Source organism: Carya illinoinensis, chromosome 11, assembly GCF_018687715.1.
Source record: "Carya illinoinensis cultivar Pawnee chromosome 11, C.illinoinensisPawnee_v1, whole genome shotgun sequence".
Lineage (NCBI taxonomy): Eukaryota > Viridiplantae > Streptophyta > Magnoliopsida > Fagales > Juglandaceae > Carya > Carya illinoinensis.
The window spans coordinates 28,645,727-28,662,396 of record NC_056762.1 but is presented as its reverse complement, the minus strand read 5'-3'; the positions used below and the strand labels follow the sequence as shown (position 1 = coordinate 28,662,396).

The window sequence follows — 16,670 nt, the reverse complement described above, 5'->3', positions numbered from 1 at the left end:
ATAGACTTTTGGCGGCCAAATGTGACTTTTGGCGTGTTTTTCGGAATGGATATGTTTTTGGGCCAAGTGGGTTTTTTTGGCGTGTGTGGAAAACTGGTGTTTTTGGGCTTTGTGCATTGGGCATGTTTCATGCATCTTGTTTGAGTTATATGTGTTTTTATCTGGTAGTGTTTGGGGTTTTACTTACCTGCGGAACCATTTGTGGTTCCGTAGCTTTTGGTGCAGGAGTTGAGGATGAGGAGGAAGAGGCTGAGCCCGAGGATGCGGCTCCGCCGGGTTGCTGATGTTATCTTTTTATTTGTTTAAAACTGTATTTGTGTTTTGTAATATTTTATCTATGTATGTTTTAAACAGCTTGTATTACGTTAAGAAAAATTCTGGTACTTAGTTATGACTTTCTTATCCGCTGCGTGTCTCTCTGTACACAATTGCTGCCTTGCACACACTCGGCACCCGTCGATGGGATGGTGACCCGGGGTGTCACCATCCGGACGTCTCAATTTCCCCGTGTTCGGGCGTGGGGATTTTGGGGGCGTCACAAATAATGTAAGATAAAATGATAATAGTTAAAAAAAAAACAAATTAGGCCTAATTAAGCGGTTACCATCTATTTAATTATAACAACAAAGAAAAAAACAAAAGACCTAATATTTAATTAGGGAAGAGAGATTACGGATCAAGTCATGTAAGATACGTATGTGAGAGGAAAACGAAGGAAGAAAAAAGAATAATATATTAATTATATATATAAAAAAAACCCTTTATTTAATTTTTCTAAAAATAATAATTTGTTTTCCATAAACCACTACATATATATATATATATATAAATCTAATCGTAAGTATAACTATATACTAATATGTGTATCAATCTAATATGATTGATCAAAAAGTAAATTTTATTAAAAACAGTATCAATTTAAATTTATAATACGAAAGAATCAATATTAATATATAAATTAATATGTGACTTTATTTCTATATAACAAAATTATATATATATATGCCCCTTTTTTCTTAAGGTAAAATGGTAAATGAAGTTAATTTAATATCAAACCCCTTCTCGGCCTTCTTGTCTTTTGATCCACTCATACTTTTTGTTTTTCCTAGTCAAAAATGTCTGTTTGAGTTTAATTTATCAGTGCTAGCTGTCAAATTAGACTGTGTTTAAATGTAAAATAATTTTAAATAATTTAATTTATAAATAATAGTATTTTATAAATCTCATTTATTTATATATATATATATATATATATATATATATATATAAGCTGCAATTAAATGGTGGATCTCTAATATATATTACCTATATATTAATTCTAATTAATTATAACAAAAAAGCAATATCTTTATAATTTCCTATATATCATCATGTAGTCCATACAAAACTTTCAAAAAATAATATTTATAATCTTAGTTAATTAAGATGTATAAGTGTCGTGCATTTTTAAAAAAATAAATAAATAAATCTATAACTCATATTAAGAAATTAGTTTTTTGAAAAATTTTATTTATTATTTTAATTTTTATTATCTTATGATATAATATTAAATAATAGGTTTAAAAATTAAATATAATAAATAATTATTATTTTTTTTTAATGATATCACCTATATCTTTAAGGAAGTCAAAGGCGCGTGATTTGCCGACTATATATCCATTACGTATAGCTTTCCACCTAGAGACAGGGGAGGGATCAGAGGGTACTTTGAATTATTTACGTGCCAAACAGTAGTGCCACATGAGCTGTGCGTACAATATTATACGTTGATCACAACCAATACTCATTTGTTGCGGCGATGCTTAGCTCACACGTACACACTATTGTTACATATATGAATTGTTAATTGGTGGTCCTGCATGCATGCATGCCTGCCTAGCTACCTATAGCTAGCTAGCTCATTAAATAAATAAATAAACAAAATTCTAGGATTAAAGGACCAGCAATTGGCCACGATGCGCGCTCTAGGTACAATATGGTGCCAATAAATAATAATAAAACGCATGCACATGCACCAGATAGCACAGTACTGTTGGACGGACTGCATGCATGCGTACGTACATACGTGGAACCAACCCAACGTGGTGTGGGTGTATATACATATAATATATCATGCATGATATTATATATGGTTGAATTGACTTAAAGAACATTTGCATGCCGACATATATATATTATATATATTATCATGCCTATAATATGTATATATATATATATATATCCCCAGCCGTATGGATCAGTAGCTAGTACCGGATCTAGTGATCATAATTAATTAGAAAAATTTTAAAAAGAATTACAAATATATATATATATATATATATAATATAATTGAAGTGGATGGCTAGCTAGCTATGAGTAGTCATTTGCGATGATGAGCATGAATGAAAGGTATATTGATGATCATGCATGTCATGTAACTATCAATGAAAACAAAAACCAAAAGAACTCTGAATTAATCACTCAATATCCCTAGCTATTAGCTTGCCTCTTGACTCACGATTTGGACCATCATACATATATATATATATATATATATAGCTGGCTAGCATATGTATGTAGTCTCCATCCGAATGATACTGGACGTAAACAACTCTTTAATAACTTTTTTATAACTCCTTTTCAAATTAGTGGTATTTTTAAAAGATATATACTGTAAATATAAAAATATTATATAAAAATAAATTTACAAACTGATGTGAATTTATAAAATTCATTAAATCTTATTTTATTTTTAATAAAAATAACTTCAAAATCTAACGTATAAAATCATCACATAAGTCATTTTATGAGTTTATTTATATATAATCGATCACTTTATATCTAAAATATGCATTTATAAAATAATAATATAATTCATACCTTAACTCTTACAAAAATGGCTAATTCAGGCCAGTTACTGAAGCTGGTAAGAGTTCTAATTCTGAGAATTACGTGCATAGTATACCATCATGGACCGTTATTGATCAGCTAGCTCCTTCTAAATGGCGACGAATTAAAAAATGGGTGAGTGTTGTTTATTTGAAACGGTACGGTACGTATATTAAGAAAGTGAAAACATTTTCCAAGGAAAAGAAAATTATGAAACAACACACTCTATGATCCTAATAATGGAATAGTTCTACCTACATACCTTGAAGCGAATGATCATGTTGTCATGATTGACGATCATGATGATTCAATTTTTAGATTAATTGACCAATTATATATGATCATGAGAGACTTTTTTTTTTTTGTTTTTTGTAAGAAAGGGACACCCATAGTGGCCACCCATTCACATTTTCTTGAGGGTTATGAAATAGCTCTTAAGCCACTTCATGAGTCTTGATGGCTGGTCCTTAATAGCCAACTGAGAGTTAGGTTTAGAGAGGCTATTTACATGCTTAGCCCCTCTCCCCTTTGGATATGTGTGTGTAGAAATCACAAGCAATCTCTCTCTCAAATGATTTTCTCTAGTCTTGGCATCTAAGTTGTGAAATTCTTGTGTGTTGCTCTAGTATTACCACATAGCACACTCCACTGTTAGGAGGATCTTGGATAAACGATGTTGGAGGATCTGCAGAACAACTACAGTCTTGGCATCTAAGTTGTGAAATTCTTGTGTGTTGCTCTAGTATTACCACATAGCACACTCCACTGTTAGGAGGATCTTGGATAAACAATGTTGGAGGATCTGCAGAACAACTACACTAGATTTGAGATATTTCCGTCAGGGTAATATCGTTTCTGCTATATATTTTGATCTAGTTCTTCTAACATTTTTATTTAATTTAGGCTATGTTTGGATAATGAGATAATATCAGATGATCTGTGAATAGAGTAGTAAAAAAGTAATAAAAAATAATTATAAAATATTAAATAGTAATGAAATACGTAAAATCAACCTTAGTGATCAAGTGGATGCTCAATACATAACGTCGATTATATAATTATATGTTTCGATAAATATTAAGTGGACTGTAGTAAAAATTATGACATGATCATGGTTATGTGTATTAATATCAGTTTAGATTCGAACTTTTAAGATCATTTTGTTTTAAAAAGTCATAGAGACACAAAGAAATTATACCACAAAGTGGCCTTTTAGAATATCCTATATCTATAATGTTATCCAGAAACCGGCCTTTTACGTCTCAATCAAAATTGTTGCAGAATCTTCAAATCTTGTGTTCAAAGCAAAGAAAAACGAAACACGATGAGGAGACTAATGGGACTCATTCAAAGTTTACAATGAAGATATTTTAGTCATGAGTACATTATGTAGTGATATGATCATTAAAGGTGCTCTTACCAAAGTTTTATTTATGAAAATTAAACGAAGTGGCATGATCATCCGATCGATCTTCTAATGCAAAACTCATGTTTTCCCATCAGATCATGATGATCAGCAAACATATATGGGAAACCCAAATATTTATCTTTGAAAGAGAAAACGTATCGTTTTTTTGCACCACAAAGTCAGTTTCCTTAGTGCTCTTCTATGAGATGCAGCTAGGGGAATTAGAGAGAAAAGGGGTGTCTTGAGTCTTCAGCAAACCATAATATATAAATATATATATCTTTATTTATTTATTTTTTTTAATTTTCTACTCATTTTTGTTTTATAAAAAATATATTACTTAAGATTTTTAAAAATATTACCTTACTTAGAAGAGTAACTATTATATTCCAAGGATCTATTGCACAAATGATCTAATGCCTCTTAGGTCTATCTTTTCTTCCATTTAAAGTCTCGTTTGAATACACAAATGAGATAAAATAAAATAAAAAATCTATAAATCGTAACTAGATAATATGTAAATAGAAATAAAATTATTTGAATTAAGATATTTTAAGAAATTTTAAAAATTGAGTAAGAAAAGTTTAAATAAAGAATATAAAATTAAAAAATAGTTAGAATATAATTTTTTAATATTATTTTTATTTTGAGATTTGAAAAATTTAAATTATTTTTTATGTTTTGTTTGAAAATTTGAAAAAAGCTTTGATGATTAATTAATGATTATATTAAAAAGCTGAAGATTTGAAATAAAAAAAATATTTGTATTTGTGATATTTAGATGTTGAGATAGAATGAGATAAAATAAAATAGGATGAAATGATTTAAAAAATTTGTGAAATCAAACGAGGCCTTAGCCTCCAACGGGCCTCATAAAGCCCAACACAGCACCACATGATAAAACCTTCAAATGTGCTGGGATCCAAATGGAATCAACACCAGTGCATGCCATTGATCAGACAATTTGTTGAACAATGCATAAAGGCCTGCAGATAATCAATACTTTCCTTTCTTCAGATTAAAGAAACTTAGTAGAATCTATTTATTATTCCGTTAATGAAATTTTGTTCATCAGCAACTCAATAAGAAAAACCTACAATGGCAGAACAAGGTTTAGACACCAGACGGTAATGCATCTGACAAGAAGAAAAACAACATCATAACAGCAGATCTAGAAGGTAGGGAAAGAAGAAAGATACTGAAAAATGTGTATTGTACCCAAGCTCAACAGAAAGAAAAGCTCGGCTCAGCTCGGAGAGATTTGAAATTACAACACAATTGTCCAGGACAGATCTCTTCAGAGACCAACACAACAAAATTTATTAACTCATTACATGATGCTGCAACGGCTCCTTTCCTCCGCTGGCTGGGTGGCAGCTTGCTGGAACCTGTGTGACTCGGATGGGTTGTAGGTGAACTCTGAAGTATCGAGCCCATACTGGTTTATGTAGAGTTAAACGGTAAAGCAGTGGCATTAGCTATGCAATAGGTAGTCATTACTGGAAAGAATTAACAACAATGAATAAAATCATACATAAGTGGGTGACCATGTTATCGTTCTATACTGTGATGATCGTTGCTTTGTGAACTACAAGGCAGGAACAACTCAATTAAGTCAACCCTTTACCTCTCTTTTATTTTTTCTTCTATTTATTGATAAGATTTTACCATAAACCATCCGTGCTTTATCCTCTGTTTACTACTGGATGATAGGTCACAAGGTATATATTTGCACCGCACCAAGTATAGTCTTATAGAAATGATATTTACTATGCACAATCATTTTGAAAAAAATGAATAAATATGAGACCCACATGAAAAAAAATTAATTTTTTAATATTCGACTCCACTCTTTTTCAAAAGTATTGTGCAACGCTTGCACATTCTACGACTGTATCTAGCATTCGTCATAGTTTTGATGGGACAATCATCATGCAATACACTTCTAGATTACATTGATATTTAAGAATCAGACAGTATATTTAGCGGCCTAGGATTATTTCACAATGGGTTTAATGAAGTACTGCAAATCAATAAGTTGAGAACAGTGTCAACTAACAATGGTAAATTACACAGTTCTTCGAAAATATAATATCAGAGAAGGAATTTGACAGGAGCAGCATATCAGAAAAACAATATTAATGGCAAAAGAAGGAATTATATGGAAGAAAGCAAGAATCAGACATAACGAGAAAACTTTTCAGAACCATCAATGAGATTGACTCCTAACTACTTCATGATAAATCAGCTAGGGAACATCCTTCAAGATCTACTTATGATGGTTGAGAGTTGTTCTGCTAGGCAACATCCTTCAAGACCGCCAGATGAATGCCCCAAAACATAAAAACTAAAATATTGGAAGAAAATCTTCTGCTCAAACAGATCATACCTTTTCTCTCATGCGTGCACTCCAAGCATCATTTCTACTAGGACGCTGATCAAGGGCACCAGCAATAGGTACACCTGTAGCTGGAATTGGTGGCCTATTGATCAATGGCTGCCTGATCTGTTGCCTTGGGGCAATGAGCTCATCGTCGCTGTCATATTCTACTTTTCTGTTTGCTGCCCTGACCACGAGCGCTAATAAGAATAGAAGTGCCTGCAATTCCATGGTAAATCCTAATAAAGGATCCAGTTGTCCATCACAAGAAATGAACAGTTATACTAACTAGTGCTTTTCACTTTTGTGTGTGTGTGTGTGTGTGAGAGAGAGAGAGAGAGAGAGAGAGAGATTCAAATCACATTTTTTTATTAGTAGATTCAAATCACATTTCAAGAACACTTCCATCTCAATGTTTCTTTGTTAATTGATCCCAACATGCCCAACACAGTTTCCCTTCCTCAAGTCATGGTAGAGGCTGAGGGAATAGATCAAGATGGCATGCAAGTCCACAATTGAACTTTAAACCAGATATAGAATATTAAAATCACGACTCTACCAGCACATCATCAGGCTTTGGTCAGTGTTGTTAAAAGTGCCAGGTCCGCTGAAGGACAAAGGCTTCATGGGGTCTAAGTGCAAAGCAGAAAGCGTGTGTGGCTCATTGAAGTTCAGCACAAAATTCTAAAATGCATGTCAAACCGTTTTTGTTGTTCATGTCTACTTGATAGTCACTACCATGCATATCAAAATGAAAAAAATACAAAGTGGTAAATTAAAGACAGGTACAAAATCTGGTGAAAAAATTATCGAATGTTTTAGTAAAACAAAGGCCATGTTCGGCGAGTCAAAATTATTAAAAATAATTTTGAGATGTGTCTTGTATGGGGTATTGTGAAAGTGGGAAAGCAGAACAAGAAGTTGTTTGTATAAAAATTGTAAGATATATTTTGTTTTGGGGTTTGTGAAAATAAGTATGCCGAACGAGAAGTTGTTTGGATAAAATTGTCCTGGGGGGAGCACACACTCAAGACCAAGGCCTTTACTAGTTGAGTCACCCGCTAGGGATTAAAAGTGCATTGAACTTTATAACCTTTCTTGGGTCAAGGTCTATACACTAATAGAATGAAACAACTCAAATAAGGTTTTCAACATAGTTAAACAAATGTCCAGCATATTTATTTTACTCCTTTTCTTTTCAAACCTGAACCACAGATCCACAAAAATTTCCCAAATAATATTTCATCCTAAGAAAATGAAATGACATAGAATACCAAGGTTAACTTAAATATACTACGAAATCTTCCAAATTTACACTGAAAAAAAGAATCTGAAGCCCCAAAAAATAAGACTCCTAGATTTTCCAAATTCACACTCAAATTTACACTTGTGCAAGGAAAAAATAGAAAAGGTAAATTGCTTGAATTTTGAAAATATAAATATTGCATTCCAAAGTTCTTCACATGTTTATGTTAAAGGTGACAATGTTGTGCTTACCTCCAAAACAGCAGCACCAAGAGCAACCCATTTTATAATTGTCCAGTGCTCTTTCAGAAAAGCATATATCATGTCAAAATCTCCAGTTCTGTCGGTTGGAATTTCCTACGAACAAACTCATACAACAAATTAGGTGACTAAACATCTTAGATTTCGAGAAATCAATTAAAACAGCACTCACTTCTTGCCAGCTTTTGTCAAAAAATATGAAGGCTGCACATCCCAGCTCTACCAAGATCAAGAGGATCACCAATACTGAGTACTATCTTGGTTTAAGGAAACCAATAATTACCACGAAGAAAAGAAGCATGACACAATAGCAATCTATCAACCATCCAATATTTATGACATTTCATGATGCATGACATTACTAGTATGCATGGCTGTGGTGCACACAACAGTTCCATGGCAGTTACCCTTGAAGGAAAAGTTAATATAAATAATATATTTTCTTTGAATAGATGAATACTATCAATTTTAAGAGAAATGCATCAGGTATGAGGATACACAACTCAAGCAGCACCCATTCCGTGTTACAGCTCCAATACAACCAAAACAAGAGATGGCAAAGAGAATCACCCCTATACCAATAAATAAGTATATGAACCTGAAAATACATGATATAAATAAGTTCAGTCAATTGGTTTGATGCATAAAGATGGAATTTTTTTATTAACAAGTTTAAGACATATGAATATGAATATATCGAAGACTTGGTACTAGCTCTTTCAACAAAATATATACATATAATAAGAGATAGCAAATACCTTATGGTTGCAGAAATATAATTTTGAAGATTTTAGAGACAAAAAGAAAAGGAACAATAAATACTACCACCCAATGCTTAATACCAAATTCATTAAACTTGGTATGATGAGTTTTTTTAAACTTAACTGGAAAGCAATTCAAAGACCCCACAAGACAAAGCTATGACCATGCCTACCATTAATTAATGGGACTAGAGATGCCATTTGATCGAGTGGCCATCGACTCTTGACCTGGGAAAAACACAAGGGTGTAGAAATAAGCCTAAGCCAATGCTTTCTGCTAAGGAGTCTTTTGAAGCAATTGACTTGATTTAGAGTTTTTATTCAGATGTGTCACGGCCACAAAAAACAAGTCAAGACAAGAAGATAAGACATAACAGGCCATAGCTATTAAAAGAATTAAAATAAATAAATAAATAAATAAAAAATCAAATCAGAAATCAACTAGTTCACAAATACCAAGCAGTTCAGAGTACCAGTTTTGTTAAATTCAGTGTGGGTAAAAACGCTAGGCACACTTAGGCTATGTTTAGATGTTGAGATGAGATGAGTTGAGTTGTGAATAGTAGTATTTTGTGGGTCCCATTAAGAAGGATTTAACATTTTTAGGTTGAGATGGGTTTAACTTTTTATGTTGAAATGTATGAAGTAGGTTGAAATGAATTTAACTTTTTTATAGAAAGTTGAAAAAGTAGTGGGTCCCATCAATGATTAGGCTAAGATGAGTTGAGATGCCAAACACAACTTTAATCGCAAACGTTGTCTAGAGGTTAGAGCCTAGGTGCAAAGTGAAAGCTTGCGCCTAACTAAAGTAAAGCACGCATTTTAAAAAATGATGTGTAATAATAAAAAATAAAAATAAAAAATACCAAAACAAGCTTTAGAAACAAAAGTGGTAACATATTTAGCCTATTAACTCAATGCATTAGAGTATTATGCAACACAAACAAGTAATAAACTAATGACATAAAAATTAAACATAATATTTTATATAATTTAAATAAATAAAAAACAGTTTACAAAAGCACGCTTTTCTGCACTTTAAGCTCACACAAAAAGGGCATTTACACAACAAAGTGTGCTTTTGTAAATGCACTTCGTTTTTGTGTGAGAAGAGCTTCGGCCTTGGTGCTTTAGGCTTCACCCTTAATCACGCTTTTACCAACACTTAATTTGAGTTGGTTTATTTGGGGCCATTCATCCATATGCAATATACATATAGCAATTTTACTTATATAATTGTGATACCCCATATTATAAGGATAGGAGTAAGTGGTGTAGGGATCCCACATTACTCTTTATAATGTGTTAATAAAGCTCAAATTGTATCATTGGCTAGTCCTTTTAAAGTATAGGTCATGTGGTTAGGGTCTTCTATTGAGGCGTTACAAATGGTATCAAAGCATATCCCAACCAAAAATGTTGGACTTGAGCCATGCCACTTATGATGGACTGGCCAGATGATGATGTCGGGAATTTAAGGAGGGGAGATTGTGATAGCCCATATGATAAAGATAAGAGTAGGTGGTGTATGAGATCCCACATTATTTGGGAAAGAAAAGTTCTTACTCTTTATAATGTTTCAATGAGGTTGCAATTGTATCATTGACAAGTCTTTTTGGAGTATAGGCCATATGGTTTGGGCCTTCCATTGGCGCGTTACAGTAACTTTAAAAGATCAACACCCAAAATAAAAATAAAAAATAAAAAATAAATAAAGATTGTGAGTGAATACAATGAGAAATGAACGATGGAATGTATAGCACCCATAGTCTAAGGATACATGGAGCTGCCTATAACATAATGGGCAAAACAATACTTTATGCCAAAACCTTTGGTAGTGTGACATCTTGATAAGTTAAATCTAAGTTCACAAGTCACATCCTACTCTATGTAATGGCATACATTAATCATAATGGTGTTATTCTTAGATGCTAAGAATAATATAAATAAATAAATATTTTATTTGCAATTATTTTTGTGCACTCTACTAATGTGATTGGTTGAGTATTAAAAAAATTTGATGCAGCCAATCACATCAATGAAGTGCGTAAAGAGTATGCAAAAGTGATTGTATGTAACATTACTCATAAATAAAACACTCCTAAATAGTTCTACACAACTTGGAATGCTATCAACTATAGTGAACAAGGGTCTCTCATCAAGTTTCTCAGTGGGCTCCAGAAGTAATGAAAAATAGCAGATTCTATCACATCTTCTTTTCACCATTGATACTCTCATCTCTTGTGGGGCTATCCCGGAACATGCCATATTTATTATTTTTTGTTTATTTCCATGTTCCAAAAGTATCTCAGGGTTAAAAATCAATTTGGCTAAGTCAAAATTAGTACTGGTTGGAGAGAAGGACAATATTGGCAGTTTGGCACGCATCCTTGGCTGTAGGATCCTTTCTACCAATGAAGTATATGGTCTTCCATTAAGGGCCAGTTTGAGGTGAATTTCATTTAGGACGGTGTCATGGACAAGTTGACTGTTCAGAACAGCTCACAATTTTCCAGCCTAATATGTTTTAAGGATTTTTGCTCTTTTTCTTCTTCTTGTTTGTTGCGTATATCCATATACTTGGATCCTACCCCTCTGCACTTGAATAGGATTTCCAAAAAATAAAAAAAAATAAAAGCATCAACCATGGCCAATAATTATCAACATCCCCGAAAGCTCAAATCTGCCATCATCAATACGAAACTTGACTATATAAACATGACTGCATCAAAAACCTTACTGCAAAATGCTTTTCAGGATGCCTCAGTACATTCATCTAGGGTGTAATTGGTCCAGTCCAGTTGGTCTTAGAGGAGAATTTTGGACCAAACCGAATTTCTCAGTCCACCAAAAGTTCGGATTGAACCAGTCTGCTTTGGTTCAGTCCAATCGGTCTTATTGGGGTGTTTCAGTCCAAGTCCTTGTATTCTTTTTCTTTTTTCCAAGTTTTTTACTAAAATAATTATATAAAAATAAAATAATAATTAAGTAAATGATTTAATCTAAGTTGTCTAAGGGGATGTTTGGCAATATTTTTCATCTCATCTCATCTCAAACATCACTCAAATACAAACACTTTCAAACTAATTATTACAAATGTTTCAAACTCATCATTACAATTTTGCCAAACTTTCAAACAAAATAGAAAAAACAATTCAACTTTTTTAAATCTAAAAAAAAAAAAAATAATATTAAAAAATTATATTCTAACAATATTTTAACCTTATAATATTTTTATTCAACTTTTTCTCTCTCATTTTCCAAAACCCCATAAAACATCATAACTCAAACCATTTTACTACTATTCACAATACTATTTACAGATTTATCATCTCATCTCATTTCTCAAGCATTCTTTAAGTATGTAGTTAACTAATAAGTATTTTAATTAAGTAAAATAAATTAATAATGTTAATAGTAGGGCTGTATCGGAAATGATGAAACCGGCCGCCACCGACGAGAACCGACAGGCCGTATTAGGAACTGGCCAGAACCGATGGAGAACTGGTCAATGTGCGGTGAAAAATGGGGGAAACCGACATTCAACGGTTTGGTCTCGGTTTGAGGCTAGACCGAACTGCTGAACCTGCCGATGTTATAAATCCTTTTTAAATATACCTTCTCAAAACGACACAGTTCCATCTAAGTTTAAGTGGAACGGCGTCGTTTTCTGCCTATAGTATACAACATATAACTAAAACAGTGGCGTCGTTTCATGTAAGACATAAGGAAAAAAAATATTTGAAATGACGCCGATTGATTTTAAACCAAACAGCATCGTTGAATATGGGATCGTCTTCTACCTCTAGTTTCTTCTTCCCCGCATTAGTTGCACCAGCTCTCTCTCTCCTCTACAACACTCTCTCTCTACACTCTTTTAGGCTTAGATCGCCTCTAGGGGAACCAAGAACTGACAAAGAACCGCCGGAGTCAATACGGCCAGTTTTCCTCCTCCCTATCGACCAGTTACAATCTATGGCTCCTCCCTCTTACACGGCGCCGGTTTTGCCCAAAAACCACACTGAAGGCGTCAGTTTTCACTCCTAGTTAATAGTATGCATATTATCAATAATTAATAGTTAATACCCTATCTTAAAATTCTTAACCTTTAATATTTTATATAATCTAAGCATAAATAATTAGGTTAGAAAAAATTACATAATTACTTATAATTAGATAGAAGAAAATTATATAATTACTTGTTTTCAATTCATATAACTACTTTAAAAAATTATAAAATATCATATAAAAATTATTTAAATGTTTATATAATAAATTAGGTCGGTCTGAATTTGTTTTAGTATTTTTCTTGCTTTCTAGAGTATAGTAGGTAATTCCTTTGTATATATCTTATGTACTTGGGCTTTGCCTATTCTAGGTAATAAAATTTCTTATTAATTATAAAAAATAAATAAATTCGCTCGGTTTGGGGTAAAAAAACCCCACCCCAAGACTAGACCGAAAACTGAATTTCCCTACTTTCTTGGACCGAGACCAAAAAATTCCTTAATTGGTCCAGTCAGTTTTTTCAGTCCGGACCAAAATTCTTACACCCCTACATTCACCTATCCAGTAAACAAGGAGAAGTTTGCAGGCCAATGGAACTTTGGTATAGAGCAGCCCATGTATATTTTTAGTAGGCGTTGGAATTTCTTAAAGTGATGGTAAGAATATCTAATATCTCATGCCAGTATCAAGAGTCACTTCCAGGAATTAAATGCGACCACAAATTTTAAGCATGGTAAAACATAACATAGGGTACGTATGTGTCACAGACCCTGTGTAACAAACAAGTTTAAGCACTTGTGAGGTAGATTTTGCAACAGGCTATCACTAAACAATGTAAGAGTTAAAATTGAAATAAGAGTATTGCTATCATTTCTATTAAAACAAATATGGCATGTTAATGCCAAGCAAGGACCACATACTACATTAATAAATAAGAAATGAAGTAAACCCATTCATATGTATTCCTCTTCTCATTTTTTCCTTTGCTTTGAAAGCATGATGAAAGAGAAAAAGAATCTCAAACATGGCTTTCCTTCATGACCATATTTAATTATGTTTCTTCGGCTTCCCTTATTCCCTCCAAAATCCAAATATCAAATGAAACTCTAGAAATATACAATATAAAATATATGTTCAATGGAAATCAGGCACAAAGACTTCAGGCATGTTCAATGAAGTATTTGAGAATTGTGAGAACTTGTTTGAAATTAGGTTTTGGGAAGGGGGAAAGAGAGAGAGACAGAGACAGAGACAGAGAGAGTTGAATAAAAACATTTTTTTTAAAAGTATTGTATTGGAGTTTGTGAAAGTGAATAGATAAAGTTAAAAAGTTGTTTGAATATGATTTTTTAATAATATTTTTGTTTGAAGTTTGTAAAAGTTGTATTGATTTTTGTGTTTGAGTAATAATTAGGTAATGATTAGATGAAAAGTTTAAAATTTGAAATAGAAAAGTATTTTGTATTTGAGTGATATTTGCGAATTTTGGTGTTACCCAAACACGCCATTAGTTTTGCATTTTCTATGAAGTCAAATTTTGAAATCAAAAGATAAGACAGTTATTCAACCAAGTTCAACAATGCCAAAACTATCAACAAATCAGAAAACCATAACAAATTTATCCAAAATATTCAGCAGCCATACCAAGCTTTCGACAGGTCATCAAAAATACTACTGGACAGAGAGACACCCATGAGCAGCGGTCGGCCAAGCTGTATCAAACTCTCATCACCTCTCACGGGTGATGACACTAGGGTGTTACTTGTAGATCTTTGGTACTCAACCAGCAAGTAGATCCCATAGCCAACCATAGCAAGACCCACAAGACTCAACAAGAGGTTAAGAAGCTTCAATAGGCACTCCAAGCAACCTCTGCATGCCATTCTCCACAATTCTTTCTCTTAAAATCCAAATGGGTCGCTACTATTCAATCCAATGGCCAATATCTATTAAAATATACACCACATTTACCCAAAAGATCAATAAATTAAACATCTAACTTCCACAATATCATTAAAACTCGGTTAAAAAAATTGAGCAATGAATCAATACATCAGAAATTAAGCTCCAATTGCTTTTGAGAGAGCCTTGGAAAGAAGATGGACAAAACTTCAGCAACTTCAGAGTAACCAATAAAACGAATTTAACTCCGTCTTGGCCATAATACCTAAAGTAACCATTTGGCTTGGATGAGTTTCAATCATAAGCAGCCAAAAAAATAAAAACATTTAGTTTCAACTGCCAAAAACTACATTCAATTTCAATATCCAGTTTGGGTTATTATATTGTTTTTACCTAGCTGGATTATTATTATTGTCTTTACCTTTCCCCACTTTTTGCAAATACGTTTGGAACTCCACCAACCCATGCAAATCAAATATCGTTGAATGAAAGTTTTGACTCCAAAAGGCCATGATCATCCAGCTCACGATAGAATTTATGTGAATTCCCAATTTAATAACCCATTGACCGAAAAGGAAATCATAGAGCATAACTAAATAAATAAATAATGAGAATTTTTAAAGAATAATCTAGCTTAGATCTTCTTAACCAAACCAGATAAATACGAATAAAGAAGAGACAGGGATTGGAAATCTGAAAACATACAGATACAACCGCCAGTTCCATACAGATATAGGATTGCGAGCTCCCCTATTTTACCCTTCCAGTTCTGAAGACAGAGAGAGACAGAGAGACACAGAGAGTGAGACAGTGAGACAGTCTAGAAATTTGAAAGTGGAACAAAGAGAGGCCCCCACATTGTTATGGCCAGCTGGCAATTTTCTTGGTGCACTCATTTATTTTTTTTAGTTGTGACACATTTACATTCATGCCCTCTAAGGAAGCTTTTTGTTACGAGGAAATTATTCGGTTTAAACCGTATTTTGCAGTTAATGCTGTCCATTTTTTTCACGGATTTCACAATTTGGGGGCGGGGCGCTCGGATCACTTTTTCGGGGGAGAGAATCTTGCCACGTACTAAACGACGGCGTGTTAGGTTTGTTCTTTTCCTACTTTTTATGTAATTTAGAAATCCCTACAAAAATTCATTTGCCTTTAATGTCTTTTCCTAATCAATTTATGCTAAAATAGTTGGAAAATATTCTTTATTCTAAACTTGATATTGTAAACTTAGGTTCTGCTTGGCCACTAAGATAAGATAAAAATTTTGTGAATAATATTAAGCTGATATGAGTTTAAAATTTTGAATTAAGTTGAAGATTTCTGTGTGGGTCCCATATAGATATGTTTGGAATAAAAGTTGAGATAAAAATTTTAAACATCTTGGAAATGGGAAAGTTGTGGATCCCACAACTATTATATTGAAAATATATAATAAAACACTGTAGAAAATATCACTCGGGGTACCATCGGTGTAATAAAGCACTGAGAAAAGAAAGAGTGTTGCAGGCCATAATTCTCAAACGCTGATCTTATTCCCGACGGAGACAAAAAATTTTTTCGAAAAGCTCCTCCTCGCCCCAACCAACGAGCTGCTCCGATCCCAAGCCAAAGATCGAGGTGCTTTGATCCCCCTCACCAACGACCTGCTCCGGACCCTTTGCCCAATGAGCTGCGTCCGAAACAGCTTGACAAATCCAGCTCCTCACCGCCTATGAGTCAAGTAGAAATTCTCTTCCCTTAACTTCATTCTTGCAGCAACCCATTTGGCTACTAATAACAATCAAAATTTCCATTTCATTTTAATTTCGTGCTTGTTCTGTTTCGGTACCCCTAA

General features: G+C 33.1%; 1 protein-coding gene across 4 annotated transcripts; it reads right to left on the bottom strand.

Annotated features, from left to right (window-relative positions):
* Positions 1 to 5,294: 5,294 nt before the first annotated feature.
* On the bottom strand, positions 5,295 to 15,683 carry LOC122281650 (tobamovirus multiplication protein 2A). Of its 4 annotated transcripts, none has more exons than XM_043093351.1 (8): positions 15,539 to 15,683; positions 14,984 to 15,098; positions 14,576 to 14,877; positions 8,661 to 8,760; positions 8,335 to 8,415; positions 8,154 to 8,258; positions 6,666 to 6,875; positions 5,295 to 5,714 (listed from the first exon to the last, which is right to left on the bottom strand). In XM_043093351.1, the coding sequence occupies exons 3-8, from the start codon at positions 14,812 to 14,814 to the stop codon at positions 5,607 to 5,609; spliced, it is 843 nt and encodes a 280-aa protein (XP_042949285.1). In that variant the 5' UTR covers positions 14,815 to 14,877; positions 14,984 to 15,098; positions 15,539 to 15,683; the 3' UTR covers positions 5,295 to 5,606. The 4 variants fall into 4 exon arrangements, with proteins under 4 accessions (XP_042949285.1, XP_042949288.1, XP_042949287.1 ...); XM_043093354.1 differs by having other exon boundaries at positions 14,984 to 15,019; positions 15,539 to 15,654; XM_043093353.1 differs by lacking the exon at positions 15,539 to 15,683 and adding an exon at positions 15,255 to 15,489.
* Positions 15,684 to 16,670: the final 987 nt, after the last annotated feature.

What these genes read in the sequence shown, in the direction of transcription:
- LOC122281650 (XM_043093351.1), bottom strand. Translation starts at nt 14,814, where the DNA reads ATGGCATGCAGAGGTTGCTTGGAGTGCCTATTGAAGCTTCTTAACCTC. An exon ending in GATGACCTGTCGAAAGCTTG is followed by an intron (nt 8,761 to 14,575) that starts GTATGGCTGCTG and finishes ATGTATTTTCAG; the next exon opens with GTTCATATACTTATTTATTG. An exon ending in TTGGTGCTGCTGTTTTGGAG is followed by an intron (nt 6,876 to 8,153) that starts GTAAGCACAACA and finishes ATGGAATTGCAG; the next exon opens with GCACTTCTATTCTTATTAGC.